This window comes from Nerophis ophidion, linkage group LG06, assembly GCF_033978795.1.
Source record: "Nerophis ophidion isolate RoL-2023_Sa linkage group LG06, RoL_Noph_v1.0, whole genome shotgun sequence".
Taxonomy (NCBI): Eukaryota; Metazoa; Chordata; class Actinopteri; order Syngnathiformes; family Syngnathidae; genus Nerophis; species Nerophis ophidion.
In genome coordinates this window covers 43,265,015-43,283,234 of record NC_084616.1, presented here as the reverse complement: position 1 = coordinate 43,283,234, position 18,220 = coordinate 43,265,015, and the positions used below count along the sequence as shown (strand labels likewise).

Below are 18,220 nucleotides of genomic sequence, written 5' to 3'. Positions count from 1 at the left end.
TGGACTAAGTAGCTGGGCAGAGGAAAGTTGGGGTTTCTCTGCTTAGGCCGCTACCCTTGTACCCGACATCGGATAAGCAGAAGAAGATGGATGGATGGCATTTTCTGAATCCTGATCTAAAGTTTCCGGAGACTTCTTCCCCAGGAAAAGGAAATAAGTGGAGGTCACATACAAAGCATAACTGGGTGTGTGGCATTCAAAGTTAGTAGCCTTGACTCTCACTAACTGGGTCAAAATGTTGACAAACTTTCTTTCAGTGCTTGCTTCAAAACCACTAATTTTTATTGATATAATTAAGTCCAATCATTGTGATTGAATCTGAAAGGAAACATTCGATTGTAATACTGTGGAAAGTATAACCATTTGTTAAGATGTCCATTATTTGATGAGTTCAAAGTTTCTCTATCATTTTTCCTCCTATGTCTTCTTGTCGCCAGAAAAGTCAGATCCAACATCAATTGAGCCCAGCTCTTCAGTCTTCTATTTCAGCGTCTCCCTGTCCCTTGTTGACATCCACAAAGCTGACAGCGGTCCCTTCTTCTCCCAACTTGCCATTCCCTAAAGCCTCCATCAGCCATCACATACACTGTAGCTTCAGTCAGGAATCTACTGTATCTCAACTTTCCCTGAATCTGTCTGTATGCTCCAGTAGAATTGAGCAAAGCCCAATCGCTGCAGAAGCTGTTTGTCAGAAAACAGAGGTAAATTCTAATGTGCAAAATTATATGTTATCTCATACATTGTTTCCCCTTTAAAAGATTTTAGTTGAACTTGAAATAATGCATTTTTTTACCTCCTGACAGAAAACACCCTATTCATACAAAGATTTTTCAAATAGCCACCACACCTCAGGTCAGATTCGGTGTTTTGTTTAGCTTTGCATTTATAAACTATCACATCTGAGCAGTTAAAATAAAAACAATTGTATTGATATGAATCTAATCAAATCTGTTTCGAAAAGGAACACAGTTGATAAGAATTGTAACTGTTGTCTTCGTTATAGGACCCAGTCGGAAACGTCACATCCCCTTGTCCAGTAGTTCTGAGGAGGAAGAGGAAAAGATAGAAAAAAACAAAACTAGAAGGACGTGCCCTTCTCGTTTAAAACCTCGGAGGCTGCTCAATACCTGTAAGAAAAACAGGCTTACAACTGTGTGAATTATTTATACCAAATGACCTTAAAATGAACACTTAGGGCCTGATCTACAAAGATCCAGATAACACTGTTCTAAATTGCGTGTTCAAAAAATGATTTGTCCGTAATATTAGTGAGCGTGTTGCGGTTATCTACAGTGTGTCCATAAAGTATTTACAGCGCTTTAATTTTTTCACATTTTGTTATGATACAGCCTTATTCCAAAATGGAATGAATGCTTTTTTGTCCTTAAAATTCTACACACAATACATAATGGCATTGTAAAAGTTTATTTTTTAGAGCATTTTGCAAATTTATTAAAAATGAAAAAACAATAAACCACATGTTAAAAAATTTTAAGTACCAATGCTTTTCACACACACTAGGTGTGGTGAAATTATCCTCTGCATTTGACCCATTCCCTTGTTAACCCCCTGGGAGGTGAGGGAAGCAGTGAGCAGCAGTGGTGGCCGCGCCCGGGAATCATTTTGGTTATTTAACACCCAATTCAAACCCTTAATGCTGAGTGCCAAGCAGGGAGGCGATGGGTCCCATTTTTTTATAGTCTTTGAACTATAAAAAACTCACAACCTACCGATCTCAGGGCGGACACTCTAACCACAAGGCCACTGTGTAGCCTCATTATAGCCTCATGCAGTTTTAATACAATGCTACAAGCTTGGCACACCTATCTTTGGGCAGTTTTGCCCATTCCTTTTTGCACTTCTTAAGCTCCACTAGGTTGGTTGGGAATGGTCGGTGCACAGCCATTTTCAGATCTCACTAGAGATGCTCAATCGAAATTAAGCCTGGGCTCAGGCTGGGTCACGCAAGGACATTTAAGATTCTACAGACAATACCCCATAACGAAATTCCTCTTTGCACTTCTCAAGTTCCACTAGGTTGGTTGGGAACGGTCGGTGCACAGCCATTTTCAAATCTCACGAGAGATGGAATTAAGTCTGGGCTCTGGTTGGGTCACGCAAGGACATTTACAGATTTTTCCCAAAGCCATTCCTTTCATATGTTGGCTGTGTGCTTAGGGTCGTTGTCCTGCTGAAAAATGAACCGTCGTCGTCTGAGTTCAAGAGCCATAGAGCAAGTTTTCATCCAGGATATTTCAGTACATTGCTGCATTCATCCTTCTCTCTGTCCTAAAAAGTCTCCCAAAACCTGCCGCTGAAAAACATCCCCACAGCATGATGCTGCCACCACCATGCTTCACTGTAGGGATGGTATTCACCGGTGATGAGTGGTGCCTGGTTTCCTCTAAACATGACGCCTGGCATTAACGCCAAAGAGTTTAACCATTGTCTCATCAGACCAGAGAATTTTTTTTTAATGGTCTGAGAGTCTTTCCAGTGCATTTTTGGCAAAATTCCAGGCGGGCTGCCATGTGCTTTTTACTAAGGAATGGCTTCTATCTGGCTACTTAAGCATACAAGCATGTTTGGCGGATTGCTGCCAAGATCGTTGTCCTTTTGGAATGTTTGATTGATAAATTGAAACTTTTATTAGTAGTTTGCACAGTACAGTACATATTCCTTACAATTGACCACTAAATGGTAACACCCGAATAAGTTTTTCAACTTATTTAAGTAGGGGTCCACGTTAATCAATTCATGCTCCTCTCTCAAAAGAGGAATGCTGTTGCTCTAATAGAGTGACCATCAGGTTCTTTACCATGAATTGATTTGCGTGGACCCCGCTTGAAAAACTTATTCGGGTGTTACCATTTAGTGGTCAATTGTTCGGAATATGTACTGTACTGTACAATCTACTAATAAAAGTTTCAATCAATCAATCAAAAATGGTAACCCCCCTGACGAGGGCCCTTTTATCCTGATCGCTCAGTTTAGAATGCCGGCCAGCTCTAGGGTGGTTCCAAACTTCTTCAATTTACGGATGACTACGGCCATTGTGCTCATTGGGACCTTTAAGGCAGATTTCTAGGTCTACAGACAAGTCCTTTGATTTCATTCTTGGTTTGTGCTCTGCAATGGACTATCACGCGTGGGTCCATAGACGTGTGTGCCTTTCCAAATCATGTCCAATCAACTGAATGTATTACTGGCGGACTCCAATTAAGCTGTAGGAACATCACAAGGATGATCAGTTGAAATAGGATGCACATGAGCTCACCTTTGAATTTAATGGCAAAGGCTGTGAATACTTATGTACATGTGATTTCTTAGTTTGTTTTTTAAATAAATTTGCATTATTCTCTAAAAAAATTGAAAATACTTTTTTTTACATTGTCATTATGGGGTATTGGCTGTAGAATTTTGAAGACAAAAAGTAATTAATTTAATTTTGGAATAGGCCTGTAATGTAAAACATTTGGAAAAAGTGAAGCACTGTTAACACTGTAAAAAGACTACAAAAAATGCATTTCTACAAAAAAACAAACTCCCATTAAAAGCATGCCTGTGTACAACAATACAAATCAATTGTATTTTTTTAATCAGCCAATTAAGTAATCGAGCAGCTATAAAATTAAAACATGTCATTGTTGAGTAAACTTGTCTTATCTTTTTATTTTGGCACTCCAAATATGTTCTCACGCACACAGAAGGAATATTCTCTCCTAATAGTCTGTTTGCAGCGCGATTGTCTCCTTTATCAAATCCATTTCGTAACTGTGCCAGTCTTCACCCCATTTCGTAACTGTGCCAGTTTGCACACACATTCTAGACATGTTAATTGTAAATCTTAATAAATTATTACATTGCTATTATTATATTTTCATCTTCTCCCAGTATTGTTGCCATTCTGATAACCCTCATATAATCTGCATACACATGAAAACAAACATGCTAACATTGTGCTCCTGTTTTGATCCTTTAAAATACATAACCCAAGCACAAGCTTCGTAGATAAAATTTGCATGCTTATGTTTTAATACAGAAAAACCTTATAAAGTAGATCAGGCCCTTAATGTTTTTGGATTTGATTTTGTAAATATGATATAGATCGTAAAAAAAAAAAGCAGGTCATGGCATGGGTGTGAATTATAGAAGTTTGACGATTGGAGAGCAGAAGTTGAAATCCCTCCATGACTCCTATGGATTTGTGTCTTTTTCAGTTACGGAGGTATTTCCTGAAAGTGAGAGGAACCAGGTGTTGTCAACCTCCTGCAATGTGTCAAATCATTGGTATGCTGATAAAGAAGATGGAGAGATGGACATGGAGGTTTCAGAGTCACCGGATGTCTTAGTTAACCCCAGTAAATTATGCCAGCAATTCAGTTCTGAACTAAAGAAGAAGTTCCAGGTTTGTTATTGGTGGACATAATAATCCCCAATACTTAATGAGGTGATATAGCACTTGAATAATACGATTATGAAATACTCAAACATTTTTTTCATTTAGAATCGCTTCAAAATAATGGACGGTTATAACAAGCAGGGTATTAAGACTGTCCAGCAACATGTCTCCTCTTTCAGTATGCAACTTGACACACACAGGTCAGTCCAAATTACATAATGTTGCTAATGTATTTATGTATTTTTTTTTTTTCCAAGATGGCGCTGCTATAGGCAGGAGCTCTGTGCTCTTGTATCATCCTTTTGTGTTTCCCTCTTGTTTTCATGTGTTATTATATTTTTTTGCCTTTTGGTCTGGGACCCTTTGGGACTGTGTGACAAGGGGTGCCACTTTTGTGACCTCTGTGGTGGTTTTTTTTTTGTGTACTTCTGTATCTGCCTCCCGGGAGCCTTTTGGCCATGGAGACCAGCTGCTGGGTCTCTGCCACACCGGAGTCCGTTTGGAGGGACTGGAGGAGATGCGGATGAGGGGACAGGGCTGCGGAGCTGGCACTGAGCGCTGGGACGGAGAGGCTTCGCGGTGTCTTGGCTGGGTGAGCAGGTGTCGGACACCTCAGTCAGCTTGGACGTATCCTCGCTCATCCATGCGGACTGGACACTGGCCGAGAGTGGAGTCAGCTGTCTTGGTTTCTTTGTTGGGTCTGCGCCTGTCTCTGGCCATGCTCCCTCCTCCCCAGCGGACGATGGCGTGGATCACCGCAGAGGCCACCACAGTGGATATGTTTCTTTTACTTTTTATTCATAGCTGTATGTAGAAGTGTCTGCTTGTATCTGCTGCTTTAATGTCTTTAATGTCCTCTGTGTTCTTTGATGTTTGATGTTTCCCTCTTACACACATGGAAGAGGGATGTGTACTATGGCTATGAGTTGTTTTTTTTTTTTCCCTTGGCCTCAGTCTGCACCCCCTCTCCAAGGCCCAGGCTAAGACCGATTTTTTTATTTCATTTTAATCTTCTATTCCCCCCCCCCCTGTTTACCTGTATTTCATCTTTTTTTGTAAGGGGCGCTGGAAGCCGGCAGACCCGTCAGCGATCCTGTTCTGTCTCCCTGTAATGTTTGTCTGATCTTGAATGGGATTGTGCTGAAAATTGTAATTTTCCTGAAGGAACTCTCCTGACGGAATGAATAAAGTACTATCTAATCTAATCTAATCTAATCTAATGACACCGATTTAGAATATATTACCCAGATTGTAATCTTGTACATTCCATTAATTGAATATAGGTCCAAGCCGGGAGGTGTTTTTCTCCAAATTCATTTGATCTCTTCTTTTTCCATCTTGACTCATAATGTGTCTTTTTTGTGCTCTCTGTAGGACCCAAAAGTTTAAAAAGTTCAAGAATCTCCTCTTGGAAGAGATCAACAAACTGGAGCAGAGGAACACTGTCCTGAATACTATGGAGAAAGACCTAAATGTATATTGCACTGTCCCCCTGGTCCCTCATTTTCCTCTCACACTTAAAGTACACACACAAACAAATGCAGGCTTGTGTCAGATTCCAGTTATACGTTTTGTTGTGACTTTACCCTTGTGTGACAAGTGTGTTGCCTCTTTCACAGATTTACTTTAAAAAGCAGTGCAGTTCTTTCCAGTCTTATCGAGAGGAAGAAACCAGGAGGTAAAAATGGTACTTGTTTCTTCTGTGGAGAGTGATGTTAATAGCTCGACTGAAAATTGGGGCACGTGTTTTCTTTTTGCTTATCAGAGGCTACATTTTTGATGAATACATTCTTCAAAAGTTTTCTTCTATATAGCCTCAGGCTGATTCATTATACACACAAAATCAATGTGGGATGTTTTTTTTTTACCCCATGTACAAAATTTGTCCATGATTCTCCCTTCATGACCCTGATTCTTGCACTCATAAAGGCCCAACCATTCATTAGAATCTATTTTTGATATACTTAAATGTTGCAGTTTTGTTTCCTGACAATTGTACTTGTATATAAAAGTTTTACTTCATCTCTCGCCAACCTTGAAGATTTTTTTTTTTCAATTCTTCACTCAATGTTGTGTGTCTTTCCTAAAATACAGCGTCACATGCTATTTTTATTAGAATTTTTTTTTTATTACTCCATCCAGACAGGTGGTCCTGAAGAAAGCCCTTGAGAGTGACCTCTGTCCGAGGCTAGAGTACGAGGGGCGATTGTTCACATCTCAGGTATGAACTTACAACAGACATACATTTACTCAATTGTTTGAGTTTGCTTTGGAATTCATATCAGTATGGCTAACTGATTGTTTTTCCTGACTATTATCTGGACTTCTTTTTGCTGCGTGTCTTGTCATGACTCCAGCACTTTGGCAAATTATTGCTTATCTCATTGTCTTGTGTGTCAATTTATGTCATTGTGTCATATTGTGTGTATGGTCTACTTACCCTCTGACAATGGGTCGTTTTACTGCTGTTTACAGATGGTTCTGATAAAGAAGGACTTAAAAACAGTTCAAGAAAGACTCCTCAAAAAAATGGTAGGTGAGTTTAACACTGCTTGGTAAATCCTTTAAACTGCGTGTAATTTTTTTAGCTTTTTGTTCATTATAGGGCTGTCAATTATGTGACTATGTGAATTATTGTGATTAATGAAGAAGAACATATCACATTAGTCATGTACATACAGTAGGGCAAAAAGGTATTTAGTCAGCCACTGATTGTGCAAGTTCTCCCACTTAAAACGATGGCAGAGGTCTGTAATTTTCATCATAGGTACACTTCAACTGTGAGAGACAGAATGTGAAAAAAATCAAGGAATTCACATTGTAGGAATTTTAAAGAATTTATTTGTAAATTTTGGTGGAAAATAAGTATTTGGTCAACCATTCAAAGCTCTCACTGATGGAAGGAGGTTTTGGCTCAAAATCTCACAATATATGGCCCCATTCATTCTTTCGGGTTGCAACTCAGTATTCTTCTTCCTCCAAACACGACGAGTTGAGTTTATACCAAAAAGTTATATTTTAGTTTCATCTGACCACATGACATTCTCCCAATCCTTTGCTGTATCAGACATGTATCCATTTTGGTATAAACTCAACTCGTCGTGTTTGGAGGAAGAAGAATACTGAGTTGCATCCCAAGAACGCCATACCTACTGTGAAGCATGGGGGTGGAAACATCATGCTCTGGGGCTGTTTTTCTGCTAAGGGGACAGGACGATTGATCTGTGTTAAGGAAAGAATGAATGGGGCCATGTATCATGAGATTTTGAGCTAAAACCTCCTTCCATCAGTGAGAGCTTTGAATGGTTGACCAAATACTTATTTTCCACCATAATTTACAAATACATTTTTTTAAATTCCTACAATGTGAATTCCTGGATTTTTTTTTCACATTCTGTCTCTCACAGTTGATGTGTACCTATGATGGATATTACAGACCTCTGTCATCATTTTAAGTGGGAGAACTTGCACAATCGGTGGCTGACTAAATACTTTTTTGCCCCACTGTACATAGATTGACCACACTATTGATTTGATATTTGTGTCAAAATATTATGGTCTTTTTAAAGTAAATTTTAATCGTGCAAGAGAGTAATCATCTGTAATTATTAAACAAACTTTAATGATCCACAGGGGAATTTGTTCAAATTAATTAATTAATCCAGTGACGTGCGCTGACCTTGACACCAAAAATTATTTTACATTGGTGTAATCAGTCCGCCACCTCTTCTCTAGTTTGACGTATTGTTCAGTGACTATCTTTTTAGTCAATATATTTTTGCTCACTCACATCTATCGTCCTTTTCACCTACTTTCTGAAAACACTTTTTTTTTGTATTTCCACTTAACAGCAATGTCAGGCTCACAATCACTGTCTTTGCTTGAAACAGAGAAACACGCACCTCCTACTGACTTGTTATTAGTCAGACTGTGCCGAGGTCGAGTTACTTACAATATGTTTTGTGTATTTACAAAACCCAAAACGAGTGAAGCTGGCACGTTGTGTAAATTAAAACAGAATACAATGATTTGCAAATCCTTTTCAACCTATATTCAGTTGAATACACTGCAGAGACAAGATAATTTTTAACATTCAATCTGGTAAATTGTGTTATTTTTTGCAAATATTAGCTCATTTGGAATTTGATGCCTGCAACATGTTTCAAAAAAGCTGGCACAAGTGGCAAAATGACTGAGACATGTGAGGAATGCTCATTTAACACTTATTTGGAACATCCTAATTGGGAACAGGTGGGTGCCATGATTTGGTGTAAAACCAGATTCTATGAAATGCTCAGTCATTCACAAACATGGATGGGGCGAGGGTCACCACTATGTGAGCAAATGGTCAAACAGTTTAAGAACAACATTTCTCAACGAGCTACTGCAAGGATTTTTGGTATTTCACCGTCTACGGTCCGTGATATCAAAAGGCTCAGAGAATATGGAGAAATTACTGCACGTAAGCGGCAAGACTGAACACCAACAATGAATGCCCGTGACCTTGTATAGAAAATGCACCTGCTAGCTCAGGGTTTTTTAACCTTTACGACCTTGTGGCACAAGTTTTCCACTACAGAAAAGCCCAGGCCCACTCAAATATTAACACTAAATTTGTCATTTTACTCTTGATTTTATTCATTTCCAATAATTTTATCCAACCTACTTATATTTTAATGGACTAACAACCTTGTCAAATGATATGAAGCCATGTTTTAATCACAAAGAGTATTTCCTCAGATCAGGCTAATAAGAAAAATAGGTATTAACCAAATAAACTGCACAAGAAAGGACTTACAAATGATAACTGATGAAAAATAAATTTCCATACAATGGTGTGGAGTGCTACGCTTCCGTCAGTGTAGAAATGTAGCTTACCACCACCAAGCGTGAATGTGGAGTGAATAAATGGATGTGTTCTTACTTCTCTCTGCGCGCTTTGCATGACTAGTGTATAGTATGTATGTAAATCTAATTCATTATTATTATAATCATTATTTTTGTTAAAATAAATATACTAAATTAATAATAAATAAAAGAGCTGTGAAGTGATTTTTTTAATCATATTAATCACACTCTAAACTTGTGATTAATAACAGGTTATTATTTGCTTGCATAAATTATATTTGCTGAAGAAAATACCCCAATAATTGGATACAAATCCAATTTAGTATTAAGAATGCCATACAAGAATGTTTTTTTAAATGTTTTACTGAACTGCAAGTCATGGATTTGCTCAAAACATGTTGAAAATAAGTTTAGTAAAACTTAACTGCACATTTTGAAAGCCTTTGCAGCTTGCAGTAATCTTGCAAACAAGGTAGTTCTCTACTAAATCGTTTCAGGTCCTAATCGAAAATGTAGTAAACACACTTATAAACAACTTAACATTGTGCACTATTTATTTACTATTCTTTAGTTGAAACATTTGTTAAAACAAACAAGTTTATTTAGTTTTTTTAGATGACAAAGCTTATCTCTTTTTATTAGTACGGTATTTTTTGGACCATAGGGTGCACCGGATTATAAAGCGCACTGCCGATGAGCGGGTCTATTCAGGTTTATTTTCATACAAAAGGCGGTCTGGATTACGGCATTTTTAGTTTACTAAATTAAAATTTTAAATTTCCCGGGAGTTTCGTCTTGAAAACGTCGTGTAATGATGACGTGTACGCAATACGTCACAGGTTTTTAGGAAGTATGAGCGCTGCACACACACACAGCTAAAAGTCGTCTGCTTTAGCCGCATAATTACACAGTATTTTGGAGATCTCTGTTGCTGAATCCTTTGCAATTTGTTCAATTAATATTGGAGAAGTCACAGTAGAAAGATGGAGTTAGGAAGCTTTAGCCCTTAGCCACACAAACACACGGTGATTCCTTGTTTAAAATTCTTGGATGTGAAACTTTACTGTGGATCAAAGTGCGGTCAAGCAAACATGAATCACTACGGAATGTCAACCAGCAGGTTTCGGTGAGAAAATTGTGGTAAAAAGTCGCTTCTTACCGGAGAAAAGCTGAGCTTGTGCCGTCCATAAAGCTGCCGTCGACTCCCCTGAGACATTGGCGTCAATACACCCGTGGACGTACACCTCTGACTATCAGTTACTGTTAAACTCACTTAAACACTAGCAACACAATAGAAAGATAAGGGATTTCCCAGAATTATCCTAGTAAATGTCTCTAAAAACATCGGAATCAGTCCCAATGCAATCGCGTTTTTTTTTCTACTTATTTGTTTTAATTTTTTTTTTTTTTCTAGTCCGTCGCTATCAATATTCTCAAACACGAATCTTTCATCCTCGCTCAAATAATTGGGGAAATTGTCGTTTTCTCGGTCCGAATAGCACTTTTTGTTGTAGGCTCCCATTAAAATCAATGTGAATATGTGAGGAGCCCCCACACGTGGGACGTCATCGTCTGCGACTTCCGTTAGAGGCAGGGCATTTCTCTTAGCACCGAAAGTTGCGAACTTTATCGTCGATGTTCTCTACTAAATCGTTTCAGCAAAAATACGGCAATATCGTGAAATGATTTCGTATGACACACAGAATGGACCTGTTATCCCCGTTTAAATAAGAAAATCTCATTTCAGTAGGCCTTTAAGGAGTCATAGTATGATATTTTTTTTTCTAAATTTAATACACCTCTTTTTGGTCTATATAACAGGTAATGCTGGTTCCTTGGTCAAAATGTTGCATAGATTGTTTAACAGACTTTCTTCAAGTCGCTTTTTGACAGTCATCTTGGCATGTGCCGTTTTGTTGGCGGTCTAATTTCCGTGGCTTACCTTCGATAGCGTCTTCTCCCTGTCATCTTTGTTGTATAGGTGTCGTGTGCAAGGACGAGAGTCAAAGAAGTGTCAAAAGATGCAGCTAACTGTTTTAATGTAACTGTTTTTAGGGGTGGTATAGCTCGGTTGGTAGAGCAGCCGTGCCAGCAACTTGAGGGTTGCAGGTTCGATCCCCGCTTCAGCCATCCTAGTCACTGCTGTTTTGTCCTTGGGCAAGACACTTTACCCACCTACTCCCAGTGGCACCCACACTGGTTTAAATGTAAAAATTAGATATTGGGTTTCACTATGTAAAGCGCCTTTAGTCACTAGAAAAAAAGCGCTATATAATTCACTTCACTTCACTAATGACATTCAGATCATGACCACACGAACACGGAGAGTTTCAAAAATGCATATTTGGGGTTAAAACGATCTCCATCCACTCAAGTTTAGTTTCAAAATCTGTCTACACACAAACACATACACTTGCATGGCACTTGCTGTCATGCATATTTTGTCCAATCAGAAGCCCGAAAAAAGCAGCAATAGCTGACTTGGTGGCTTTACACCTCTTAATATGTTTATTTTGATGTACTAGATGTACATTCACATGTACATTATCTTTAAAACCAGCTTGCATGTACACAGAGTCCTGGGATCATTATTAAAGAGCAAATGCACGCCTGTGGTGCTGAAACCCAACACTCACATAATCATAACATGTTTAGCAACAATGTGATAAATTACTGTACATGTGCTGTGAAGTGTACATTATTTCTAAAATCAGCTTGAACTAACAAGCCAAGGAAACCTTTTGCATGTTTAAGTTCCTAAAGCGCACAGACGTGCGTGTGCCGCTGCAAAACTCTTGCGGAATTATAAAACATTTAATCATCAATATAGTTATATGGTACATGTGGAATGAAGTGTATATTGTCTTTGACATCAGTACACACTACACACTACCCGGAGGTAGGTAAGAGAGGGCTCGGATTAGACCTGAAAGTCCCTGTGGATCCGCTCCCTACGGACGACCAATCATTTTATATGTTTGTACCATGAATTGATTAACGTGGAACCCCGACTTAAACAAGCTGAAAAACTTATTCGGGTGTTCCTATTTAGTGATCAATTGTAACGAAAATGTAGTGTAATTTGTAGTCTACTAATAAAAGTCTCACTCAATCAATCAATGCTAAATCATGTTTTTTTTTTAGTTGCATGCTCGCGCCCGTTTTTTTCTACAAAAACACATAAGGTAACTTCATGATCTGTCATTAAATAAGGACTAGAAACATGAGATAATTTCACACCTTTCTAATGACAGAGCAAAAAGTGAAGGTTTGACAGCGATCGCATCCAAAACAGTCTGTCATTAGCGCTGGCAGGAGTGACGCAAAGCACATTTTCATTGCTTATCAAAGTATTACTAAAATATTTTTACATATTTTTGAGCACTGTATAATGTTCTATATTTTCATTGGAACATTTAACGTTTTGGTGTTGTTTACTGGCATTATCTTGCAGTCTACACATATCTCTTATTGTTGATTGCCATCTACTGGCCACACTTATCACACCATGTACCAAATAAAATAACTTTGACGTTGGTTAGCACAACTAAAATTATTCCGTTCGTTAGGCGCACCAGGTTATAAGTCGATTTTTGAAAAACAAAGGATTTTCAGTGCGCCTGATAGCAGCTTGTTGTGAATACTTACAGATGTCCAACGTTCTCCAGGAAGCAAAATAAATTCACATTTTGCCTTTAGTTGCAAGTTGAGGCTCTTTTTTGTGTAGTACAGTTGGTTCATCCTTGCTGTCGATGTCCTTCTCCAAGGTATTGTACGACAGATCAGCTGTGGATGAACGACATCTTCCTGCAGGACTTAAGCTTCACCAAAGTTAGATGTCCTGCATGCGGTGCCTGTCTGTTGAGCTAAGGCAAAAGTTTAACTTAACTGTGGTACTTTTGTTTACATTAGTGAATCAGTAAACTTTCCCAGCGAATTGTTCTCCTCTGCTTTTTGTCGAAGGAGCTAGCATTTATGCAAGCTTGTAGCTATTGGCGCAGCAGCACCAGCTGACCGGTAGTTCGCTGAGGACGGTGACTGCTGCTTGCTTTCACCGTGCAGTCTCCAATACACAAAATAGTCTCGAATATTACTGGAAAAAGTCACTAGATTTGTCGCCAATAGCTGTTACAAAAGGAGTTGCCAAGAGGATTGACAACAGTGCCCGCGCCATCCTCGAGCATGTGTTTAGCTTTAAGATGGTATTTTAAACTTGCTGTGCGCTGATGATAAAAATGTTTGTTTGCTGCAATTCCAACACGTTACCTTAGTTTTATTCCAAAGATCTGTTTTGAAGAAAAATGACCACCTCTCATTGTGATCACAGACTATGCAACAAATGTGTGCGTCTTCAGTGTTAAGCCTTAGTCTGGAAGTGATTAATCCTTATTGATATTTGATAACATGCTAATTTATTTTTATTAATCACATGGATTACCGCGTTAAGGTTGACAGCCCAATAAATAAATATATTTAACTAGACTGCAAAGTGCAAATAAAAATACAGCTTCACTACTTAAGTTACAATTTTTGCGTTATTCTTGATTTAGCTATAGACCTCTGTTTGATTTTGTTAGTACTGCCGAAAGTTGTGTTAAAGTGTATTGCAATTGACTACCGCTGCGGCCCATACAGTCCACAGTTGATGTTGGGCCCCCTATGGTTAAGAAACACTGTGCTAGCTGATGATTGACCCCACTTCTCCCAGTGTGGCAAGTCAGAGCACTGTTTACTGATGCCTAAGCAGGGCTGAAGCACTGGAAGACCCGAGCATCCATCTTCTTTTTCTCTATTTTAGAGTCTTAATTATTAAGGATAATCATGTTACACTTCAAGAATGTACTGGCTGCCGAGTTAGGCAGCACAGGATGAAAAGGGTTTGCGTCCCCGTGCGGAATGGCATAAAGGGAGGGCTGAACCACGTGGGTTAAACAAACATTTTACAACATAGTGCTAGCAGACCAACAGTAAGACACACCCTCTTCCTTTTTCCCTTACACCCATAAACCTGTGAGGAGATGTGACAACACATACTGAAGCCTTATTAATGATTAGTGTGCAAATGTAGTAATTTTTACTCAAATAAATCTTAAACATTTTTAATTATACAGGAATTACATTTATAACACAGTTTAACGGACAAATATTTATTTTATGGTTTTATTATTCATTTTGAGATTTTTTTCATCATGACAAATGAGGCTCTGCCTCACCTGCCAACCCTGACCGCACAAACTTGGATAGTTCAAACTCCAATCCAAATAGTGTGATTATTCAGATTAAAAAAATATATATTTGACAGCACTGGCTTACCTGAAGCCCTGACCTAAGTGCAAAATGGTATTTCATAAACAAATATATCAGATTTTTCTGTTGAAGAGGTGATTCAGCTGTAATTTACCATCCTCCCCTCCATGCAGAGTAGCTAAAAGTGCTTTCATTCGATTGCTTGAAAACCTAAGTTTAGAAGATGTCCTGTGGGATAAATTGTGGTCAATCATACTGAACATTTCCATGATTATTAAAGGTTGTCATTGTGTTTGTGTGCATTTTCCAGCAGGAAGAGGAGTTCCAGAGTGTGAAGAGAGGTCTGCGGGCTTTGCTTTTCTCTGATGGAGTGTCTGAGTGATTGTTCTGTTCTTCCAGTGGTGTGAAAACTATGGCGGTTCATTCGGCAACCATTTACTTTATTATATGTTGTTTTGGACAAGCAGTGTGTTTTTATAATATTTATTCAATGTAATCTGTCTTCACTCAAGACAGAAGTTGCTGTTTTGCATTTTCAGTTTGAAAGAATTCTTAATTAAATAGGGCATTTTTAAAAACACACGAGCCTTTCATTTTTAAGAAAAAGACTTGTTATTTTTGAAATAGTAGTAGTGCTTACAAAGGGAGTTCTTTTTTCAGTGAAGACATTGACATACTGTATGTACAGTGAATATCAAATTAATCTCCAGTCCAAGTGACACATTATTCATCAGTTAAGAGAAGGTGGTCACATGCACAGCATACTCTCACTAAACATCTTGTCATGTCCATGAAACGGTACAAAAGAAAACAACACTGACTCCATGACAAGATTGTTTTTTCTTTCCACGCCTGCCCTCATCCTGAGAACAAGAAGCTTCACCACAGTGCTCCTCCTCCTCCGGCCTGCTGCCATCATCAAAGGCCAGGAGGTAGGTCTCCAGGACAGGACGCCATGAGCATTATCTTCTGTCCAAGCAGGAAGAAAGTTACGCACAGGCTGAAGATGGGAAAGGCTTCAGGCTTGTCGACACAGCGGATTCAGAACAGTTCTTCACAGAAGAAATTCTGGGCTTTCATGGCCGGTGGAACCTGGAGAGACAAATGTGACAACATGAGTTTGAAGTCATCACAGATTGCTGTGATTTCAGCCAATAATCAATGCCCTATTTTTAGTCACAGCAGTGTGTGCGCTGCGGCACTGACTGAGCACGCCTATCCTGGGTCACTGTTACAGCACGAGCCTCTCCTTACAAACAAGCTTAGCCAAGGACAATTTGCCATTTTATCAATTCCACCCCTAAACCCCCTTCTACTCTGAAACACTTCCATCTATTTTTAGCTCATCTGTCCTCCCTGAACAAGCGAGTAGAGCTAAATTTAGTCCTCTGCTTTCCCAGAATAGAGCACTCCAACACCTTACCTACACATATTAAATTCACACGCACGCCTCAGAAGACGAACCTCGTTAGGTGTTTGCTGGATGCATGTACTTCCATCTCAGTGCTTTTGAACTCATTCAGCTCTTTCCGGATGGCAGCCTGCAAGGAAGAACAAAGACGGCTTTCGCAATGCTGGAAGGGGTCACAGGTAAATACAAAAGAGTGTCGCGCAGCCTATATTAATGATACCTTGTCTGCTGCTGACAGCCTTGTCCAGGGCTTGTCTGCCCTCCTATCGTAGTCCTGAGCTTTGGCCACTTCCACATAGTCACTAAAGCGAATCAGAATTTTTCTGTCCCGAAGCTCATCAACTGTTGGCCGCTGATTGAGCTGCAAAGAAATACAAGCTAAGTGTTCCTGATTTTCTTTACATCAATATTTTTGAAATACCTTTCTGTTTAGCCTTTGTTTGATCTCCCTCCTCTCTTCTTGTTCGGTCTGGTCATTTCTCTCTGGGCGGAACCAGGAGATGTCATGTTTTAATTGCTTGTTTGTTCGTGATCAACATTACAATTTCTTTCAACACTTAGTGAAATCTTTTTTCACTCTTAAGACGTGGCATACTAAAATTTTTCAGTGAATAAAGATTGTTTTTTTAAGTTTTTCTGATGCCTGTATTAGAATAGAATAGAAAGTACTTTATTGATCCCTGGGGGAAATTCAGCACCACTGTTCGCTCACAATAAACAATAAACACTTAGGTACGTTTTACATGTGAATAATATAAATACAGTCTATAACACTGCATTATTCACATGTGAATAATATAAAACAGTTACAGTATTAGGAATATCCTGTCCTTATTTAAAGTTACATTCAAAGTAATATTTTAAATTTATGTCATTGAGATTAGATTAACAAAATATGTTTTTTTTTTTTAATAATTCAATCTATTGACTATACATAATGTAATAACTGTTTGATACATTGATTAAAATTATACAGGGACAAGCAGTAGAAAATGGATGAATGTATGTTGAGAAATTTAACATTAAATGCATTGTCACACAGTGTTTACAGTGAAAATAGAGTTGGTGCTGTGCTGCTGGCTCTTCTTGAATAATATATGTAACCCTGCTATCATTAATGCATCATCTTGTGTTTTTCCCCTTTGTTTTTCAACCTCTTATTTGCAACTTGCTAATGAAGATAGACATCACTTTACGGCCATTTCCAAGTGTCAAAACTTACGTTTTAAAATGTTCCGACTCTCCAGCTCCTCCACATTGGGTCTCTGGCTCAGCCTCCTGCGGAGAAACACCAACACCACGTTTTGAACCATTGTCCACTCTCCCGCTGTCACGGCCCTGTCTTCCCTGCACTTTTGTCACTTGTCCGGAACAACCGCTTATGTCTCCATCTTGCATCCGAACCCCGGCTGTGATACTTGGGTAGAGGTGCGCCGAACATCTGGAGGACTAAGCAAAATCTGCCTGCTTCTCTTCTTGGATTATGTGTGGATTTCGAGATGTTCCATGTCATGCCAGTGTGTGTTGCAATCGTCTATACTTGCTGCACTCTGCTACATGCGCTTTTCTACTGAGTCGTGATGGACTGCCTGCGCGCCTCTGCCTCAGTCTCCCTGGTTACTGCATGCATAATGAGCTGTGGGCCGGGCTTGTTTCGAGAGGCATCCCCGGTACAACCCACTGAGGTGCTCTGGGCCAGCAGCACACTCAAACACGCACGACTTTCTCAGCATGTCATGTGTCCCCAGCATCAAAGCCTTCAAAAAGGTCTCCAAAATTCAATGTTACTCCGGATAACCTATGTGTTTGTGTGAACTATTATAAGTGATATTATTGATAAATGTCATCCCCACCACAGAGCCTGATCTAGAGGTGCAAAGGACAGACAGCAGAAGGCCACCCTCACTGTGGGACTCCCTTCATCCTCTGTCCCTACTTTGTATTTATGCAGCGCAAAGGTGAGTACTCTCACACACGTGATACGTGGTCTGAGGACAACCCAACTATTGCTTTGTCCCGGTAGGCCAGCGGTCGACAACCCGCGGCTCCGGAGCCACATGCGGCTCTTGGATCACTCTGATGTGGCTCAGCTGCATACTTGCCGCCCCCCCTTTTTTCCGGGATATTTTCCGGGTATCAGTGCCTCTCCCAGAAATCTCCCCAGGATAACATTCTCTGATTTTCACCCGGACAACAATATAGAGCAGAACGTCCTCTCGACCATGTCGTCGCATCCGCTTTAATACTATGCAACCTGAGTGCCTGCCGGCCACATTTAGTGTGTGGCTGCTGACTCAACGCGCAAGCGACTG

At 39.4% G+C, this 18,220-nt stretch overlaps 2 protein-coding genes across 7 annotated transcripts in view; one reads left to right on the top strand and one right to left on the bottom strand.

Annotated features, from left to right (window-relative positions):
• sycp2 (synaptonemal complex protein 2) overlaps positions 1-15,058 on the top strand; it is a 48,619-nt gene extending 33,561 nt beyond the window's left edge. For 4 of the 5 annotated variants that reach the window (XM_061903836.1, XM_061903839.1, XM_061903837.1 and 1 more), the window contains exons 36-45: positions 438-701; positions 804-852; positions 1,004-1,129; positions 4,221-4,408; positions 4,508-4,602; positions 5,777-5,876; positions 6,022-6,080; positions 6,545-6,623; positions 6,878-6,934; positions 14,808-15,058. In XM_061903836.1, the coding sequence (XP_061759820.1) occupies positions 438-701; positions 804-852; positions 1,004-1,129; positions 4,221-4,408; positions 4,508-4,602; positions 5,777-5,876; positions 6,022-6,080; positions 6,545-6,623; positions 6,878-6,934; positions 14,808-14,879 (1,089 nt within the window). In that variant the 3' untranslated portion in view covers positions 14,880-15,058. Of the gene's footprint in view, positions 1-437; positions 702-803; positions 853-1,003; positions 1,130-4,220; positions 4,409-4,507; positions 4,603-5,776; positions 5,877-6,021; positions 6,081-6,544; positions 6,624-6,877; positions 6,939-14,807 lie in introns of all 5 variants that reach the window. The other variant, XM_061903838.1, reaches the window with a different exon arrangement.
• The window catches only part of phactr3a (phosphatase and actin regulator 3a), a 91,815-nt gene continuing 88,449 nt past the window's right edge, over positions 14,855-18,220 (bottom strand). Inside the window, exons 8-12 of one of the 2 annotated variants that reach the window (XM_061903841.1) lie at positions 17,131-17,186; positions 16,330-16,391; positions 16,129-16,269; positions 15,962-16,038; positions 14,855-15,589 (exon numbers count right to left, since the gene is read on the bottom strand). In XM_061903841.1, the coding sequence (XP_061759825.1) occupies positions 15,574-15,589; positions 15,962-16,038; positions 16,129-16,269; positions 16,330-16,391; positions 17,131-17,186 (352 nt within the window). In that variant the 3' untranslated portion in view covers positions 14,855-15,573. The remainder of the gene's footprint in view (positions 15,590-15,961; positions 16,039-16,128; positions 16,270-16,329; positions 16,392-17,130; positions 17,187-18,220) is intronic. The other variant, XM_061903840.1, reaches the window with a different exon arrangement.